Source organism: Harpia harpyja, chromosome 8 (genome assembly GCF_026419915.1).
Source record: "Harpia harpyja isolate bHarHar1 chromosome 8, bHarHar1 primary haplotype, whole genome shotgun sequence".
NCBI classification, from domain to species: domain Eukaryota; kingdom Metazoa; phylum Chordata; class Aves; order Accipitriformes; family Accipitridae; genus Harpia; species Harpia harpyja.
In genome coordinates, this window is record NC_068947.1 from 18,258,683 (window position 1) to 18,274,875 (window position 16,193).

General features: G+C 38.8%; 1 protein-coding gene across 6 annotated transcripts in view; it reads right to left on the reverse strand.

Annotated features, from left to right (window-relative positions):
* Window positions 1–561: 561 nt before the first annotated feature.
* The window catches only part of BACH1 (BTB domain and CNC homolog 1), a 31,398-nt gene continuing 15,766 nt past the window's right edge, over window positions 562–16,193 (reverse strand). For 2 of the 6 annotated variants that reach the window (XM_052795045.1, XM_052795046.1), the window contains exons 3-5: window positions 13,033–14,427; window positions 11,132–11,338; window positions 562–4,094 (exon numbers count right to left, since the gene is read on the reverse strand). In XM_052795045.1, the coding sequence (XP_052651005.1) occupies window positions 3,639–4,094; window positions 11,132–11,338; window positions 13,033–14,427 (2,058 nt within the window). In that variant the 3' untranslated portion in view covers window positions 562–3,638. The other 4 variants (XM_052795049.1, XM_052795047.1, XR_008236396.1 and 1 more) reach the window with 4 other exon arrangements.

Consider the following 16,193-nt stretch of genomic DNA (forward strand, 5'->3'; position numbering starts at 1 on the left):
CATTTTCACCCCACACTCCCCGTTTTAACTTTTAACAAAGGGTCTGCTGGTGGGATCAAGTACTTTAAGACTTAACAGCGTCAAATGCGCAGGTTCCAAAAAGTTTAAATGAAGGAAGACTTCTAATGAAAAGCTTTCTGAGCAAGGTAAAACACAATACTAAAAGGCTAGATCCAGTATTACAGTTTACTGTTTCAGAAGTACAGACGGCGATTAGGATAAATGCAGTTTCTCAGAGGGTAATTTTTCTGCAATCCTTCTCATTATTTAAAAGGACCCAACAGATCTACAATTACAAAGATACTTCTCGAGAAGCTTAATAAACATACATATCATTACAACTTCCCCTGATAAACCTCAGTCTCATGCACTGATCTATGTGATGCACGGAATCATCACCTCCAAATTTTTTCTAGACCCCAAAAACCTACAATATCCCATTAATCAGCCACCTACCTCTTCTCTCCCTTAAAATAATAATTAAAAAAATTTTAAAAATAAATCAATATCAAAGTTCCCAAGAAAAGAAAGCTCACTGAAACAGAACAGGACACAAAAAAGTCAAATAAACTCACAGGAAATTTATTCCAACTCAGTAATATTTGCTACTGTGTGTATTATTCAGGAACTTATAAATTATATAGACTACTTTGCTACTGTTTTCAGAAATGTTTTAGTAGTACTACATAAGTGAATAATGCACCAGTAAAGACTTTCACTGCAAAAGATTTGTACAAAAAAAGAAAAGCCTTTGTAGAAAGGATAGTGGTTTTTATTGTAGTCTTAGAAAATACTGAATTATGAAAGATACAAAATCAACTGTTGTAATTATCTGTTTATTTTACAATCTGTATGCCATCATACTCTTATGGCTTTAAGATAGTCTGTCAAAAGTTATTTTAAAACATGCTTTAACAAAGTATTTTACAATTTCAAAATCGAGTATTTCTTTACTGAAAAAAAAAAAACCCAACCCAAACTCCAAAACATTTACCTGAGAATTCTGTATCATAAAATTGTCATTCATTCTTAACTTTTGCAAGTTGATGACACAGGCTATAGAAGTCAACATGCAACTTGTAGGTCTACTGTATTAAATAAATATTTAAAAATTATTTAGACACAGCTGATTAGGCAAAAACCTACCCTCAAACTTCATCAAGTTCATCATGGGTTTAAAAACATGACATGAATTTTATCGTATGTGAATGATAGCCATGATTTCTGCACTGGAAGCCATGCACCATTTGTTGGGTGGAATTCAGACCCTGGCCGATCACCAGACTGCAGCAGTGGAGCACAACTCTTTGGTAGATATTCCAGCCTCTGAACTTGGTAACCACTGACCTGGTTTTCCAACATCCATAGTGAAGTGTGTCAGGTGTTTGGGCCACTGGATATGTTTAAGCTCCCAGTCGGTCATTCTCTACATACATGCTCCATCCCTTTGTAACAAACATTTAACCCAAGGAATTCCATTTCAGAGTATGTGTACTATTAGGACAATGCTTTAATGCCGTTATCCACGTCATTTCAGAATATCACCAGCTTTAAAAGTGATATTGTGTATGGACAGTAGAGAGGTCTGGGGTTTTCTGTTTTGTTTTTCATTGTTTCTTGTTGGTTTGCTTTTTAAATAAAATGGAGACTTAGGAGCAAAACACTGCCCAGGGTGGCAGCACAGAAGAGAGGCAGAATTAAATTAACCAGGCTTATACAGATGACAGAGAAAAAAACTCAGAGAGCTTCACGAGTAATACATCTACAGGATCAACATATATAAATGATAGTCATTTAAAAGAATTTCAACTCAATTATCTGAAAATATACCCAAAGCAGTAGAACTCTCATGATGTCTGCCATATAGTATTTATTTCTGAATTTCAATTACTGCAAGCACTGTGATTTATACAAGCTATGCTCCATTAACATAAATTTTCTCCTTAAAAAAGTAATGATATATGGTGAAAATCCAAAGATATCACTAGAGATTTAAATCAACTTTCAATCCCATAGGTGAGGTAGTGTAGTCACTTATATTATGTGCTGGTTATAAGAAGTACTGTTGAAATCTGTCAAATTTTAAATGTTTGTTTTAAATAAGTGGCTTAATAGTCTTAATATATTTATTAATGCTATGTTACCTATGGGGGGTGGTGGGAGAAGAGCCTTGCCAAGAACAAGTTTTGTCTCACTGCAAGATAAAACTGCAAAGCAGTATTTACAACAGTCCTTTGCTTAGTTGCTGCCTACTGTACATGCACACAAAAAGCTAATATACACTCTGAGGTAGGAAATGAAGAATTCCACTGGCTTGTACAAGATTCTTCATGTTTTGTAAACCAGCAAAACCAAAGTTTTCTGTGGTGAGGTTCAATACTTAGTTCTGGTGTGAGAATAACATCTAAATAACAAAGCATCGTTGGCATACAATATGCATCTACTGCCATGTAAAAATCTAAAAAATGGGGATTATTTTTAGTGGCTGAATTTCTCCTTCACAAAGTAAATAAAGGAAATCCCTCCAGCTCATTTCCTTATTACACCTTCTATATGTTTATGCTTATAGCACAAGCCGTTGAAAATGTACTATCGGTTTAGCCATAAAAGTATCCTGAAGACTAAAATTCTGAAATAGATCTTTACTGGTCCCAATGATCGGAGAACAAATACATTTGTAGATTACTTCAGGCAATCAGGCACTGAAATCGACAAATTTGGTGCCTGAATACCTCACAAAAATCTGTCCTTAAAACTTTCACAATACTTTGATTCCAACTTACCACAAACAGCAGCAAGCTTGAAGGTGCTAGGACAAGTCACAATACAGCAATGAATTTTAACAAGCATATGGCATTCAGATGCCAGAGGATCCAATGCACACTAATCAAAGAATTGCATCAATTTCAAACTTCTGCATTTCCCAGTATGTTGTTATTCCTCCCACAAAATTTAGAGAAGAGAGCGGTATGCTGCAGCACCTCCGCTGTTCCACTTGTCTTAACTACGTACTGGAGAGCTAAGACAAAGGCATATATTTCAATAAAAGCTGGCTCTGGCACAGGAATGGGAACAGCAGGAAGCAATGAGCTGTTCCAGAGAGCACTAGCCAGAATCTCCTCATACTGTCATGTCATCCTAACCCATCTACAAAATAAACATTTACAGAGCTATATAAGTTCCCTAAGGTTTGTCTACCAGGAAAAAATAAAGAGATAAGAATTCCACGTATAGAAGTCATTGTGCATAAACACCTGTTAGGAGGCTTTTCTTGAGATGCAGAGTGGCATTAGGTACTGTGGCATAAATCAGAGTGAAGGCTGCTCTATACCCGAATGAAAGCTTTCTGACAAATAAATATCTGTGCACAGAGTTTATACTTTCCAACAACTTTCCTGAACTCTCCTTAGCATCACCACACAGAAAAAGCTCCAGGGCTGACACATACAAATCACACTCTAGAACTACACAGAGCAAACCCAAAGCTTGCCAAGTAATATAATGACCATGTCATTGTCAATGTAGTTTTGTAAGATGAAGTCTCATCTTCTCTTTCACTTACTAAGTTACTTTACAATAATGCTCAATCTCACTTTTAGTTGCAATGTTGAGAGGCTGGCAATAGGAAGAGAACTGATTCACTCATCTGTAGTGCATTTGTCAGTCATCTGCTGACAGAAGTCTGTGATACCACCGCTCTGTCCACACTGTTCCACAAGTGAAGTTTTATCTAATGTTCTTACAGAAACTGGACGCAGTTCTTGTACTTGATTGTATGTTGCATCACACACACTTTTCACACACTGATAACAAGAACTCTGCTCGCTTGTAGATGTAACACCTGAAAGACCATCTGCTAACTTTATACACGCTGGTATCGCAAGCTCAGATGGAGCTGTTCGTTCTCTCTCCGGGAATAAAAATGAAAGCGGACAATCTGAGGAGGAATATTTTGCAAGTATTTGTATTTGCTCGTGACTCAAAGCTGCTTCCTTACACACCTGCTGGCAAAGTCCAGTCAGATTCTGCTTTGTCTCACCCAGAGTTGACAAAATGTGGTTTCTTTCCTTCAGCAAGTTCTCCTTCTCATTTTGCTGCAAGAAGAAAAACAGCCTTTTAGTCTGCATTTTAACACAAAACCTATAGTTTGTTATGTTCCTAATAAAGCTAAAACAAGACTGTAAATAATCTGGTCTGCTGAAACAGAAGTAATTTGGCAATAAGAAGGTAAACACCGACACAATCAAATGCCTCTCAAAAGGACAATCCTAACCTCTCTTGAAGCGTTATCAACTCAGCTATTTGAAGTGATTTTTCAGACATACAACTCTTTCAAAACTCGTGCTGGCAGCCAAAAAGTAATTTGTAGTTATTTAATAAATGAAACCTAGCTTCACTTACTGCAAGTATTCCTGAAACACTAATTCTATAGGGTAACATTTAAACCATTACCACTGGGTCAACAAAACATTAAGCAAAGCAGTCTTCATAGAGATTTATATTTTAAAAGTTAAATGTTGAAAACCAGACATCATGTTTTCACTATTGATACTACTCTGCTAAATAAAAATAAATTCAATTCTTAAGTGCTAAGTGCACTGTAGAACAAACAATGGAGTTAAGAAGAGTTTCTGAAGTAAATAGAAAATATAGGAAAATTAAAGAAATAACACATGCTAAAATTGTAAACAAAGTATTTTCTCTGGAAATGCAGCACTTCGGTCTGTTTCAAGGCACGGACTAGAACACTGGAAGTTAGAGTGACGGAGAAATGACAGTTTAGTGAACTGAAGAGACAAGAACAGAGGTGCCACTAGGTAGGTAACCTACTACTGGAACAGGAGAATACCAGCTGAATGCTGTGGTGGTGCAGCCTCCCCCAGGCCTCTCTGAGATCTCAGGATAAGCCATGCATGCTTTGGGAAAACCTCCCATTGTGCTGTTACCTTGGTTGCAAGTACAGAGACTTCTGGGCTCAGGTACTCTTTGGCCACACCTGGGCCATCTGCTGCCTGAATTGTATATCAGAATGACTCAGCACAAATTGTAGCCAGAATGTAAAATAATGACCAAAGCCAATCATCTCAAGACCCTATAAATAGCGATCCATGGCAAGACCTTTTGAGCTCTCCGGGACTGCAGCAGGCTGTGTGACCCAGCTGGGACACCTCTCAGGGTAGATTTCACAAGGACTGAAGGACTGTCTGGTGACAATTTCACAAGGACTTAAAGGCCTGATTTTGTGAGGTTTACTGAACGTCTGTTGATGAATGCCAGCACATAAAAGTCAGTAATTTATGAAACTCACAGAAGGGAAATTTTAATCATAGGTTAACCTCTGTGTAAAATTTTGTTCAGAACTGTTGTATCTGTGCATGTGCATTTGCAGTTTGGTTCGGAACTATTTGCCTGTCTCTGTGATTTGGAACTGTTTTCTCTGTCTGTGCGTGTGTGTGATTTGATTTAACCTCCATCTGTGTGCAACCCTGCTGTAAGTGTCGGGTGATCCTTGCCATTTTCGAATCTTTAAGTCGCAAATTTGATTGTAACAAATTCCATCAAATCACTGTTAAAATTATACAACCTAATCTTGTGATCTATCTCAAAATATTAATAAATCCTAAACTGCTGCTAAACCAAAGCTGTGTAACAATCTCATTCACAACAAATGCTTTGAGTTTTATTTACACAGCAAACAGGCTTAAGAGTGGCAGACACCACTCAGACATGAAATAAGACTGTCCTTGCTCTGAAGAACTTACAATCTAGCTATGCAATGCAAAAGGATTTTCCAAACACAGGGCAGTGTATTGGGTTTGTGTGGCAAGGTTTTGGTAGTGGGGGCGGGGGGGTTACAGAGGTGGCTTCTGTGAGAAGCTGCTAGAAGCTTCCCCTATGTCCGACAGAGCCAATACCAGCCGGCTCTAAGATGGACCCACTGCTGTCCAAGGCCAAGCCCATCAGCTACAGTGGTAGCACCTCTGTGATAACATATTTAAGAAGGGGGAAAAAAAACTGCAGAGAACAGCAGCAGCAGAGAGAGGAGTGAGAACATGTAAGAGAAACAAGCCTGCAGACCCCCAGGTCGGTGAAGAAGGAGAGGGAGGAGATGCTCCAGGCACTGGAGCAGAGATTCCCCTACAGCCCGTGGGGAAGACCATGGTGAGGCAGGCTGTCCCCCTGCAGTCCATGGAGGTCCACGGTGGAGCAGATATCCACCTGCAGCCCGGGGAGGACCCCACGCCGGAGCAGGTGGGTGCCTGAAGGAGGCTGTGACCCTGTGGGAAGCCCGTGCTGGAGCAGGATCCTGGCAGGACCTGTGGCCCTGTGGAGAAAGGAGCCCATGCTGGAGCAGGTTTGCTGGCAGGACTTGTGACCCCGCAGGGGACCCATGCTGGAGCAGTCTGTCCCTGAAGGACTGCAGCCCGTGGGAAGGGACCCACGCTGGAGCAGGGGAAGAGCGTGATGAGTCCTGCCCCTGAGGAGGATGAAGCGGCAGAAATAACATGTGATTAACTGATCGTAAACCCCATTCCCCATCGCCCCCCTGCACTGCTGGGGAGGTTGGTAGAGAATCTGGGAGTGAAGTTGTGCCTGGGAAGAAGGGAGGGGTCGAGGGAAGGTGTTCTTAGATTTGGTTTTATTTCTCATTACCGTACTCTGATTGATTGGTAATAAATTGAGTTAATTCTCCCCAAGTTGAGTCTATTTTGCCCATGACAGTAATTGGTTCAGTGATCTCTCCCTGTCCTTATCTCAACCCACAAGCCCTTTGTTATATTTTCTCTCCCCTGTCCAGCTGAAGCGGGGAGTGATGGAACAGCTTTGGGGGGCACCTCGCATCCAGCCAGGGTCAACCCACCACAGGCAGCAGAAAGGATTGCAATTCACTAATGAGTATCAAATAGAAAAACGTACCATTCATTAAAAATCAGCTTTTTTGTTATTTGTTTTGTTTTACTTCAATGTCATGAATTTTTGTGAGACTTCTGATACAACTGGCTGAAGATGAAAGGACATGAATAACTGAGGGGCTGGTCTAATCATGGAAACAAGCAACATCCAGAAAAAAAGAAAAATAAGGAAATGGCAAAGAAGAACAGGAAACAAGCAAGACCATAAGGAAACAACTGGGGAAAAAAAGGGGAAAAAACCCACAAACCAAACATGCCACACATTTTAATTAATTAATTATAGAATTCGAGGCAGAGTTCTGAAGACATACAAAGCTTTAAATAGTTTTTAAGAAATAATCATAGGGACTGTGTGTTATCACAATTGCTACGTCAATTCACTCCTGGAAAGTTTAATTATTTTCAGTCCTTCTCACATTCCCTTTTGCAGGAGAAACTCATACTGCAATCTCTACAACTTCTTTTTGTAAGAACTGACTAACTTTAAGTGGCATTTTGCAAGAGAAGCAGTTGTTGCCAGTCCTTTTTGCCTAAAATGATTAGAAGGAGTGCTTTGCTAATAAACTTCCACTTGTCAGCATACTGGGAGCAGCTGTTGCCAGATCTCCTAATCTGAAATCACTTTATGTACATTTTGGGTATGTAGAGGCACTCAGCTGTGTTATTATGGACTGATGAAATTACCTGGACTGCCGGTTAACACAAACTTCAACATTCAGAAATAGTTATTCCAGTGTAAGGTCCCTGCCCCCATCTGAAGCTGTTGACAGATTAATGTATTTAAATATTATTGTTTTATTTTAGCAGCATTACACTAATACTGCAAAGTAATGCCAGGTAGTTTTGAGATCACAATAATCATCAAACTGAGAGCTCTTTTAATTCTTCTGGTGAAGAATCTATTTAGTTCACACACTTCCTCTCCTTGCTATAGTATATATAACAAGATCTCAATTACGTTTCTTGGATCACAGCTTATAGTATGTCACTCACTGACACATCCTTCTCTGAGCTACAGAATCTTTAGGGAAGTAGTGCTTCTTGAGGCCAGTTGTCCTTTACTCTGCTCCCCCTCACAAGTACCCTCATTTTAAAGCTTTGAGGTGAGAAAGTACAAGGAATGTGAATATACAGAGGTGCTCAGAAGCTGTTTCTAACAAGCCAACATCTCCTTGAGTGGCCCACATGTATTCTCAAATACGGAACAGTAGTGAAAAAAAAGAACACATAGGTTCACCTGCAAGATCAGTAAGCAAAGACTGTATGGGAGTCAAAAATTATATTACCAATACAGAAGATCAAGAGAAATGACCAAACTTAATTCTCCCAGATAACAGTTAGATTCAGTACCAAACAGCGTTTTTCTTCAATATAAGTAGAGCTTAACATAAGACTTTCAATTTTACAGAATCACTTGGGTGGGGAGGTACCTCAGGAGGTCTGTAGTCCAACCTCCTGCTGAAAACAAAGTCAGCTCTGGCTAAGATAAGGCTGCTCAGGGCTTTGCTCAGCCGTGTCACAAAAACCTCCAAGGATAGAGCATGCACAACCTCTCTGGATAACCTGTTCCATTGCCTGGTTGTCCCCATTGGAAAAAAGTGTTTCCTTATATCCAGCTGAAACCTCCCATTTTTATTTATGACAATGTCTCTTGTTCTCCTGCTGTGAAGTACTACCCCCTGGGAAGATGAAGCTCTTCCACTCCCAGTGGCTATGTGATCTTGAGGACTTCCCAACAGATATGGGCAGATGGCTATTAGGTCTCCCCACAGCCATCTCTTCTCCAAGCAGAAGTCCTGTTTCCTCTGCCTCTCACCACAGGAGAGTAATCCAGGCCAGACCATCCTGGTGGCCTTGTCCTAACCTTGCTCCAGTTTGTCAATGTACTTCTGGCACTGAGAGGGGTCAAAACTGGGCACAAAATTCAGTCTTACATGTGCTAAGTATAGGAGTAGAATCACTGCCCTCAAACCACTGGCTGCACTCCTGTTAATACAGCCCAGGACACTGATGGCCTTTTTTTCAGCCTGGACACACTGCTGACCCCATGCTCAGCTTGCTGTCTGCCCAGACCCCCAAGGTCCTTTTCAGCAAAGCTGCTCCCCAGCCAGTTGGTCTCCAGCCTCTACTCATGCAGGGGGTTAGTCTGTTCCAGATACAGGACTTTCCCAAGAAACACACCACAAATACTATCTTTTAATCTAAGAGAACAAAAACCTGATAAGCAACAACAAATAGAAATTAGTACAAGACAACATGCTGCACATACTGGAAGCCAGGATGACGAATTTAACCAAATAATATTTCCTACCAGGTTATAGCACATAGTATTATCTACTTGTCAAGAGTTTTCAAACTATAGCTACACCATATTATCCTCTCTCAAAGCCACATTACAGAGGATACCAGGAGAAGATCAAAGACTAACAGGCCTGAGACACATGACTGACCCAGAGAAGAAGGAGCAAGGCAGGAGTCATCATGCATGAAGCCACCTAGATGTACCACACAATGCCTTTCACAAATGTCTCTTTTCTTCCACCCACCTGGAAACTATGCCTAGACAGATCTTTAAGTTTCTGTATTTGTGCACAACTTACACAAGTTTGATGGTGCATAACATCAGTTCCTGTCAGACATGTTCAACAGCTCCAAACAAGGTCTTTTCAGGAAGTTCTGAAGAAACTTACCTGCACAGTTGGAAAAAATAAGCGACTGGAACATGTTTGTGCCTAGAGCATGATTCATAACTCAAACGTCACCTCACAATTCTCAACACTCATTGTCTAGAGCTTGCACAGTGATATCTGTCAAACAGCAGACATTCAGTCTGTTCCAGCACAGGTCCACAGAAGAAAAGATATTATACTATGATTATCAGTCACCTAGTCAACTACAGGTCTAATCTTGCAGATGAATCTCTAATTCCACCCCCCCACACTAAGTGTTGCACAATATTGACAAAGTTACCTAACAAACAGAAATGACAATATGACAACAAAAAAAAGGCAGAAAGTTCTGAACTGTCAGAAATGCAACTTCTCTCTTCAGTCAGAATAATGTAACTGTTATTAACACAATCACCTGATTTCCCTCCCTCCCAGAGTATCTTCTTCATTCAGCACACTGAATGACTTGCTCTGTCAACTCATCAGGGCTGTATGGCACTGATGACCTTCCTTTAGTTAATCTCCTTTGTTGCAGAAGCGCACATAGTGAAAGATGATGGATCACTTCAGGGAAGTAAGTTTCAAGCCCACAGCACTTTGCTCTAATTTTATTTTCCTTTTCACTCTGAAGTCGTAAGGAGAAAGGTACAACATCACTGCATATGTTCCTAGCTGATGCAGATACTAAATTCATGTACATAAACACAAAGTCTAAAACACTCCATAAACAAGAATTAAGAGTACAGTGACCCTAAACAACTGAACTATTTAGTGCACATGGTACGATCAGCTATGAAACTGAGATGAGAGGGTCAGAAACAAAGACCAGAAAAAAGCCACTCTATTTTCTTGCCAGGAGAACTTCAGATTATCCACATTTCTCTTAAGTTACATACTTATCTTTTTATTGCCTTTTAAGAAGGAGAAATTATATTAACAGATGGTTGGAGAGAAATCTGGATGCATTAATTCCTCAGCTACAATCTTGATACAACTGCTAAAAAGGCAAGCAGCTTCCTGAGTTCTGCTGTATCTTCCGCCTTCCTGCAAGGGTCTCATTTTTAAGATTCAAGACTCAGGAAACAGTTCACCAGCCCACGTTAATATGTTACAAGAACAATACTTACACAACTAACAATTGCATAACTGTAAACTTGATCATGAGCAATACCACGAGCTGAAGAACAAAAGCACAAAGGAAGAAATGCAAAAAGGTAGAAAAATAAGAGTGGGATGACTGTTTGGGAATCATTCTGTACAATTAAGCTTAATGCTGATGGGCTTCAGAAACACCATTCACCAAAAACTACACTGTGATGCAGTTTTACTTGAATGGAAACAAGGACACACATTTTTCCTTCTGCGGACTTCAGAGTAGAGTAAAGCACAGAAAATCTAGAACTGCTACCAAGAAGTCATTTAAGACAAAGTTTTCTAAGCTTGAGTGGAAAAAGTAGTAAGTCACCTCACTCTCACACTACTGCCAGCTGTCCAGTCAAGACATTTAGAGAAAGACTCGAGTCAACCATAATCAATATTTATACATACCAGTTTTTCAATTTCAGATTCAAGATTTTGTATGCAGTCAAGTTTTCTCTTACGACATCGCTGTGCTGCAATTCTGTTTTTACTTCGTCTTCGGATATCATGAATACAGTCCAATTGTTCAGGAGTTAATTTATGCATTTTCAGAAATGACTGGAAGTCATTTCTGGAAAGTGAGATAATCCTTTGTGCATTAAATGGCAGTTTTACCTAGAATGTAAGATACAGTTGTAAATCAAAGGTGAAACTGATACACACAAACACCAACAGGCCAATTCAAGTTTTCATTTTAAGCATTCTTTACCACACAACACATCTTCCTAAATCTCAGAGACAAGAGCAATGTAACCATCAGGTGAGCTGGATAAAACCCAGAGGTTTCAGCTAGATGAGTTCAAGCACAGGTGAGATAACTGAGTACTTTGCACATTTACACTAGATCCTCAAAAGCATATTCAGAGTAGGATGAAATCCATCTATGTGTGCAGCAATCAATTAGGCGGTACAGTCTAGGAAAGTAAATTATGGTTAGGTGATGCACAAAACCAGCGTCCAGAATCATTAATACAGTCTAAAGGATCCCCTAAGCTGCTATTAAGACTGTATCCTGCATACATTTTTGTACCTATAGTTTTCTGCAGGAAAAGTTCATCTGAAACAGGCATTTACTTAAAATATCAAAGTTACAATATTTGTCTCGTAATTCTTAATGCTGGAGAGAGAACCAGGCTTTTGCTACTATGTGTACACCTGAGCTACAGAAGCAGGAGCTTCTGAAACATACATAGATCACAAAGTCCTGATTAATACTGAAAAACATCTTTACCTTTACAAAATAATTGCCATATTTTATGAAGTATGCAACTGAAGACACTTTATTTTAATCCTTACGTTTGAGTATATTAAGAAGCAGAATGTTACCTTGCTGTGGTTCAAAGATCTGAATTTTGTTTAACAAAGAAACCCCTTCTGTGTTTGACTACTGCTGGTGACAAACCACCAAAAAAAAAGACAAGAGTATTGCCCTGAGCAATGATGCCATCTACTTTGTAATGTAAAGGTGAGGAATGCATTTAACCAATTCTGGCCTTTTGTTTGGCCTACCAACTTTCTATATTGATGGTATCTTCCACTTATTTTAAGTCTCAGTAAAGGCCCTGCATCTTGAAAAGACAAAACCTAGTACTTTAAAATACCCTGAATTTTCATGACATTACATGATCCATCAGCTATTGCAATTCTACAATTCTAAGAACTGTGACAGAAGTCATTCTACATATATAGTAAAATCTTTTGGGATTAGACTACTTATGTATGGCATCTGCCTAAAATACTACCAAATCAATGACATAAAGGAAAGAAGTGCCAAGTAATTTCAGCAGTTGGAAGAACAAATATAACCTCAGTTTCAGAGATGGTAATACTATTAAAACAGTCTTAAATACACAGCTACTGAAGCCAGCTTGAAAACTTAAATTTTTGTTTCACAGTAAACCTGAAGTATCATCCCTCTCCCACCTTCTCCCCACAGCTCAGAATAAAACCAAGAAAACTGTTAAGTTTCTATAAATCAAAGCTTCCAAAAAGTTTAGTTTTCTTAAGTTTAACTGAAGTAGACAAAAAAAAAAATTTCTTAACCCCTCCTCCCCCCATGCCTTGGTTTAAGACTCCAAACCTTTTCTGATAAAGTTGTTCTAGAAAAATACCTGAAGGGATCTAATATCTAAGCATCTACCACTTCCATATTCTACCAAAAAATGCTTTATAAGTCTCCCTGAATTAACAGTGATCTTCCATATAAACCTTTGAATGGTTATTTAAAGTTTCATTTCCCAGATTTTTAAAACAAGCAACCACCCACCCCCCCCAAGAGACTCAAAATTAGGTTTTTGAGATATTCTTACCTCACATTCTTGTTCTCTTGCTGAACAGGATTCACTGTCTCCCTCAGTGTCAGTTTCCGAATCCTCTCCCAAACTTATCACATAATTATAGGGACACTGTTCTTGTTGCTGTCCCTGAACATAATCTCCACTGCTTATTTCAGAGCTGTTGGAGCATCCTTCAGTACTAAGGTTGCTTATAAAGGGGCAGTTGACAGAACTCAATGTTGTAAAAGTTCGTTGAGAGCAAGGTTCAGGGCTTTCACTGATCCTGATACCCAGCCACGGACACTCTGATTTTTTCCCCGAATATACTGGCTCCAAGCACTCTTTTGGAACTGCAGGTGGTAAATGTATTTGACAGGCTTCTGTGCTGTAAATATCACTCCAGAACCCTTTTGCTAGATGTTCTGCTACCTCTCTCTCCACACTGCTTCGATCACCAGCTGATGTAATGTTAGTGGCTTCCCTAGTGCACAAATCGACCTTTGAAGGCGTGTCATCTTGACTTTCAATTTTGTCATTCCCAACTCCAGTACCTGATACAGTTTTTTCAGCTAAGACTGCGTTGTTTGGCATACTACTGAAATTCAAGTTACCATATTGCTCACAAGTATGTAGAAAAGACACAGAATTGAGTCCATGAGGTGCAGCAGAGTTTTGGGGGAAAGCAGCAAGATCCATTTTCTCCACAGGACATGACACGTTCTGAGTCACAGAATCTCTCTTTGACTCTTCCTTTTTCTCAATGCCTTCCTCCCCTTCTTCCATTTTTACCTGAGTCTCTTCACATTTTGAGACCAGCTGCATAGGTACACACTCCTGAGCTTTTTGTATGCCATCATTATCAGGTACCTCCTTCTCAAGAAAGGCAACTGCAATTGATGGCACCCGAATGTCTTTAATACTGGAACTGGATTCTGAAGTATGAACTTTGTCATTTCCAAAAGCTTTCTGGAATTTCCTATACTTCGGGCATTGGGAAGATAAGCTGGAAACACTACTCCTTTCTAGATGTATAGGATCACATGTTTGATTGGCATTATCTTGGAGAGCAGGCGATGATTTAGCATTTTCTTCATCTTTACAGACCTTTGTGTCAGGAGTTTGAATATGTTCCTTTTCTAAAAGTTCTTCTGCTTCATCATCTACTTCTAGGTCTCCATCATCCACATTGCCAATTTTAGGGTTTGTTTTCTGACAACGCTGTGTACAACACTTTTTCTTAGGGCATTCCTGCTGATCCAATTTAAAGTCCAAAAATTTGAATTTGAGAAACTGAAAGCAAGACTCTTCAATGTTGTGTACACCCAAAAACTCAGCACATTTGCAAACTTCAGACACATTGTCTTTATTTAAAATAAGTTTAGCTGTGTATGCAAACTGAAGTAAAGGACTAAATCCTTTAAGTGTTACCTATTTAAAAAAAAAAAAAATTAGCATGGCCAATATGGGTTTAAATACAGAAACACACAGAACCCAAATCTACCTGTGAGCAAACCACACCAGCAGGACAGAATACAAGACAAAAGCAGCAGGTTTGCTCCACAGAGAAAACCTGGCCACACTCGTTCTGAAACAAATCCTCTGACACAATTTTATCCTGTATATTTTGTGGCAATTATCTTCTTCACTGTGATCAATCTCTTAATAAAATGTTCTGTCGATACAGTACTAACAAGTGAAAAATATTGCTGTACCCCGAAAAGCAGTAACTGGATTCCAACTTTACAAAGATACCTTTCAAACCCAAGTTGTACATCAATTACTCTAGAGTAAGATCAAAATGCTGCTGGTATTTAATTGTTCCTTTAAAGAGCAATTAGTGTTATTTGCTCAGTGTTATGCATCGCTGATATCAAAAAAGTTTGAAAAAATGGAATTTGACCACACATGATTATTTATTACTACTTTCTACTATTTATTATCTATTATTTACTACTCCTTTCCTCCTCCCACAGATGAAAAGAATTGTAGCCAAAAACTGTACACCAAAACCAATTATTGTCAGCTTAAAGCCTCTCTGGAGTACATAGTTTTAATTCCATCATTATCATCTCAGTTTTTACCACAGAACAGTTGCCTAACAGGGAATCCAGAGATAAACAAAAACTGTATTGTTACAAACTGAACATGATCATCATCTACGCATGAAAAAATTACTAAGGAATCAGACAGAAAGCTGTAAACAGATCAGCATATTACAAGTGACATGACACTTCCTTTAGCCTTTCATATGTCCATTATAACTACTCAAACTCAAGCCCACATTCTGCTCCCCTCCTTTATTGAAATGAACAGGACTTTATGCTGAATGAAGTGCTATATTAATGCATTAACTATACTGAATTCTTCTACCAGCAAAAAAATTAACTATACATGCAATTTAATTAAGGAATCAGTTAATTGTATGTTTTTTTTAGTGGTTCTTTGGTGGGTTTTTTTTTTTTAAAGAATACATAACACATGAAAAGAAGTTGAAGAGTTCTGCACAGAGTCACTTCAGCAAAACTGCCTGTAAACTCTTATGATCTCTCTAAACAATTCTTAAAATGGCATTTGAAATATGCTCTGGAGAGAAGACTACTGATTACACCACAACATTTATTCATCCTTAATAATGTGGGGAAGTGCAGTGTAAAAGACAGTTTATCCATAAGCTGCCAAGAAAACTTCAAACTTAGCATAGTCAATAAACCATTAAAGCAGGTTTAAAAACAAGTGACGTTCATACATGAAATTCAACAAAACAAATACAATGGTATTTCAAAACTGTATATTCTTTCTATATAAAGTAGAAACACCTACTGCTAATAACTGGAAGGATCAAGAGGGGAAAAAAACCCCACTCATTTTGCTTTCTCTTACACATTTCTAGCTGGCTATCATCAAAGACGACAGAACCCTAGAAAGAGTCTTGGTCTGACTGACCTAGAAAAGAAACTCTTGCAGTGGCCATTTATTTAATTTGTATTTGTGCTGAAAGTCTAACTCATAGAGTAAAAACATTGGTGGAAAAACAACACAGAACCTACACCAAGATGTCAGTAGTTAATCTCTACAATATAATATATATATAAAGTACTTTAATTCCAAAACTATTTTGGTATCTCAGATTGCAGACTGGTGTCTTTCATTTTAAACTTCAAATACTTTGGATGATTAAAAAGGTTAATGAAAAA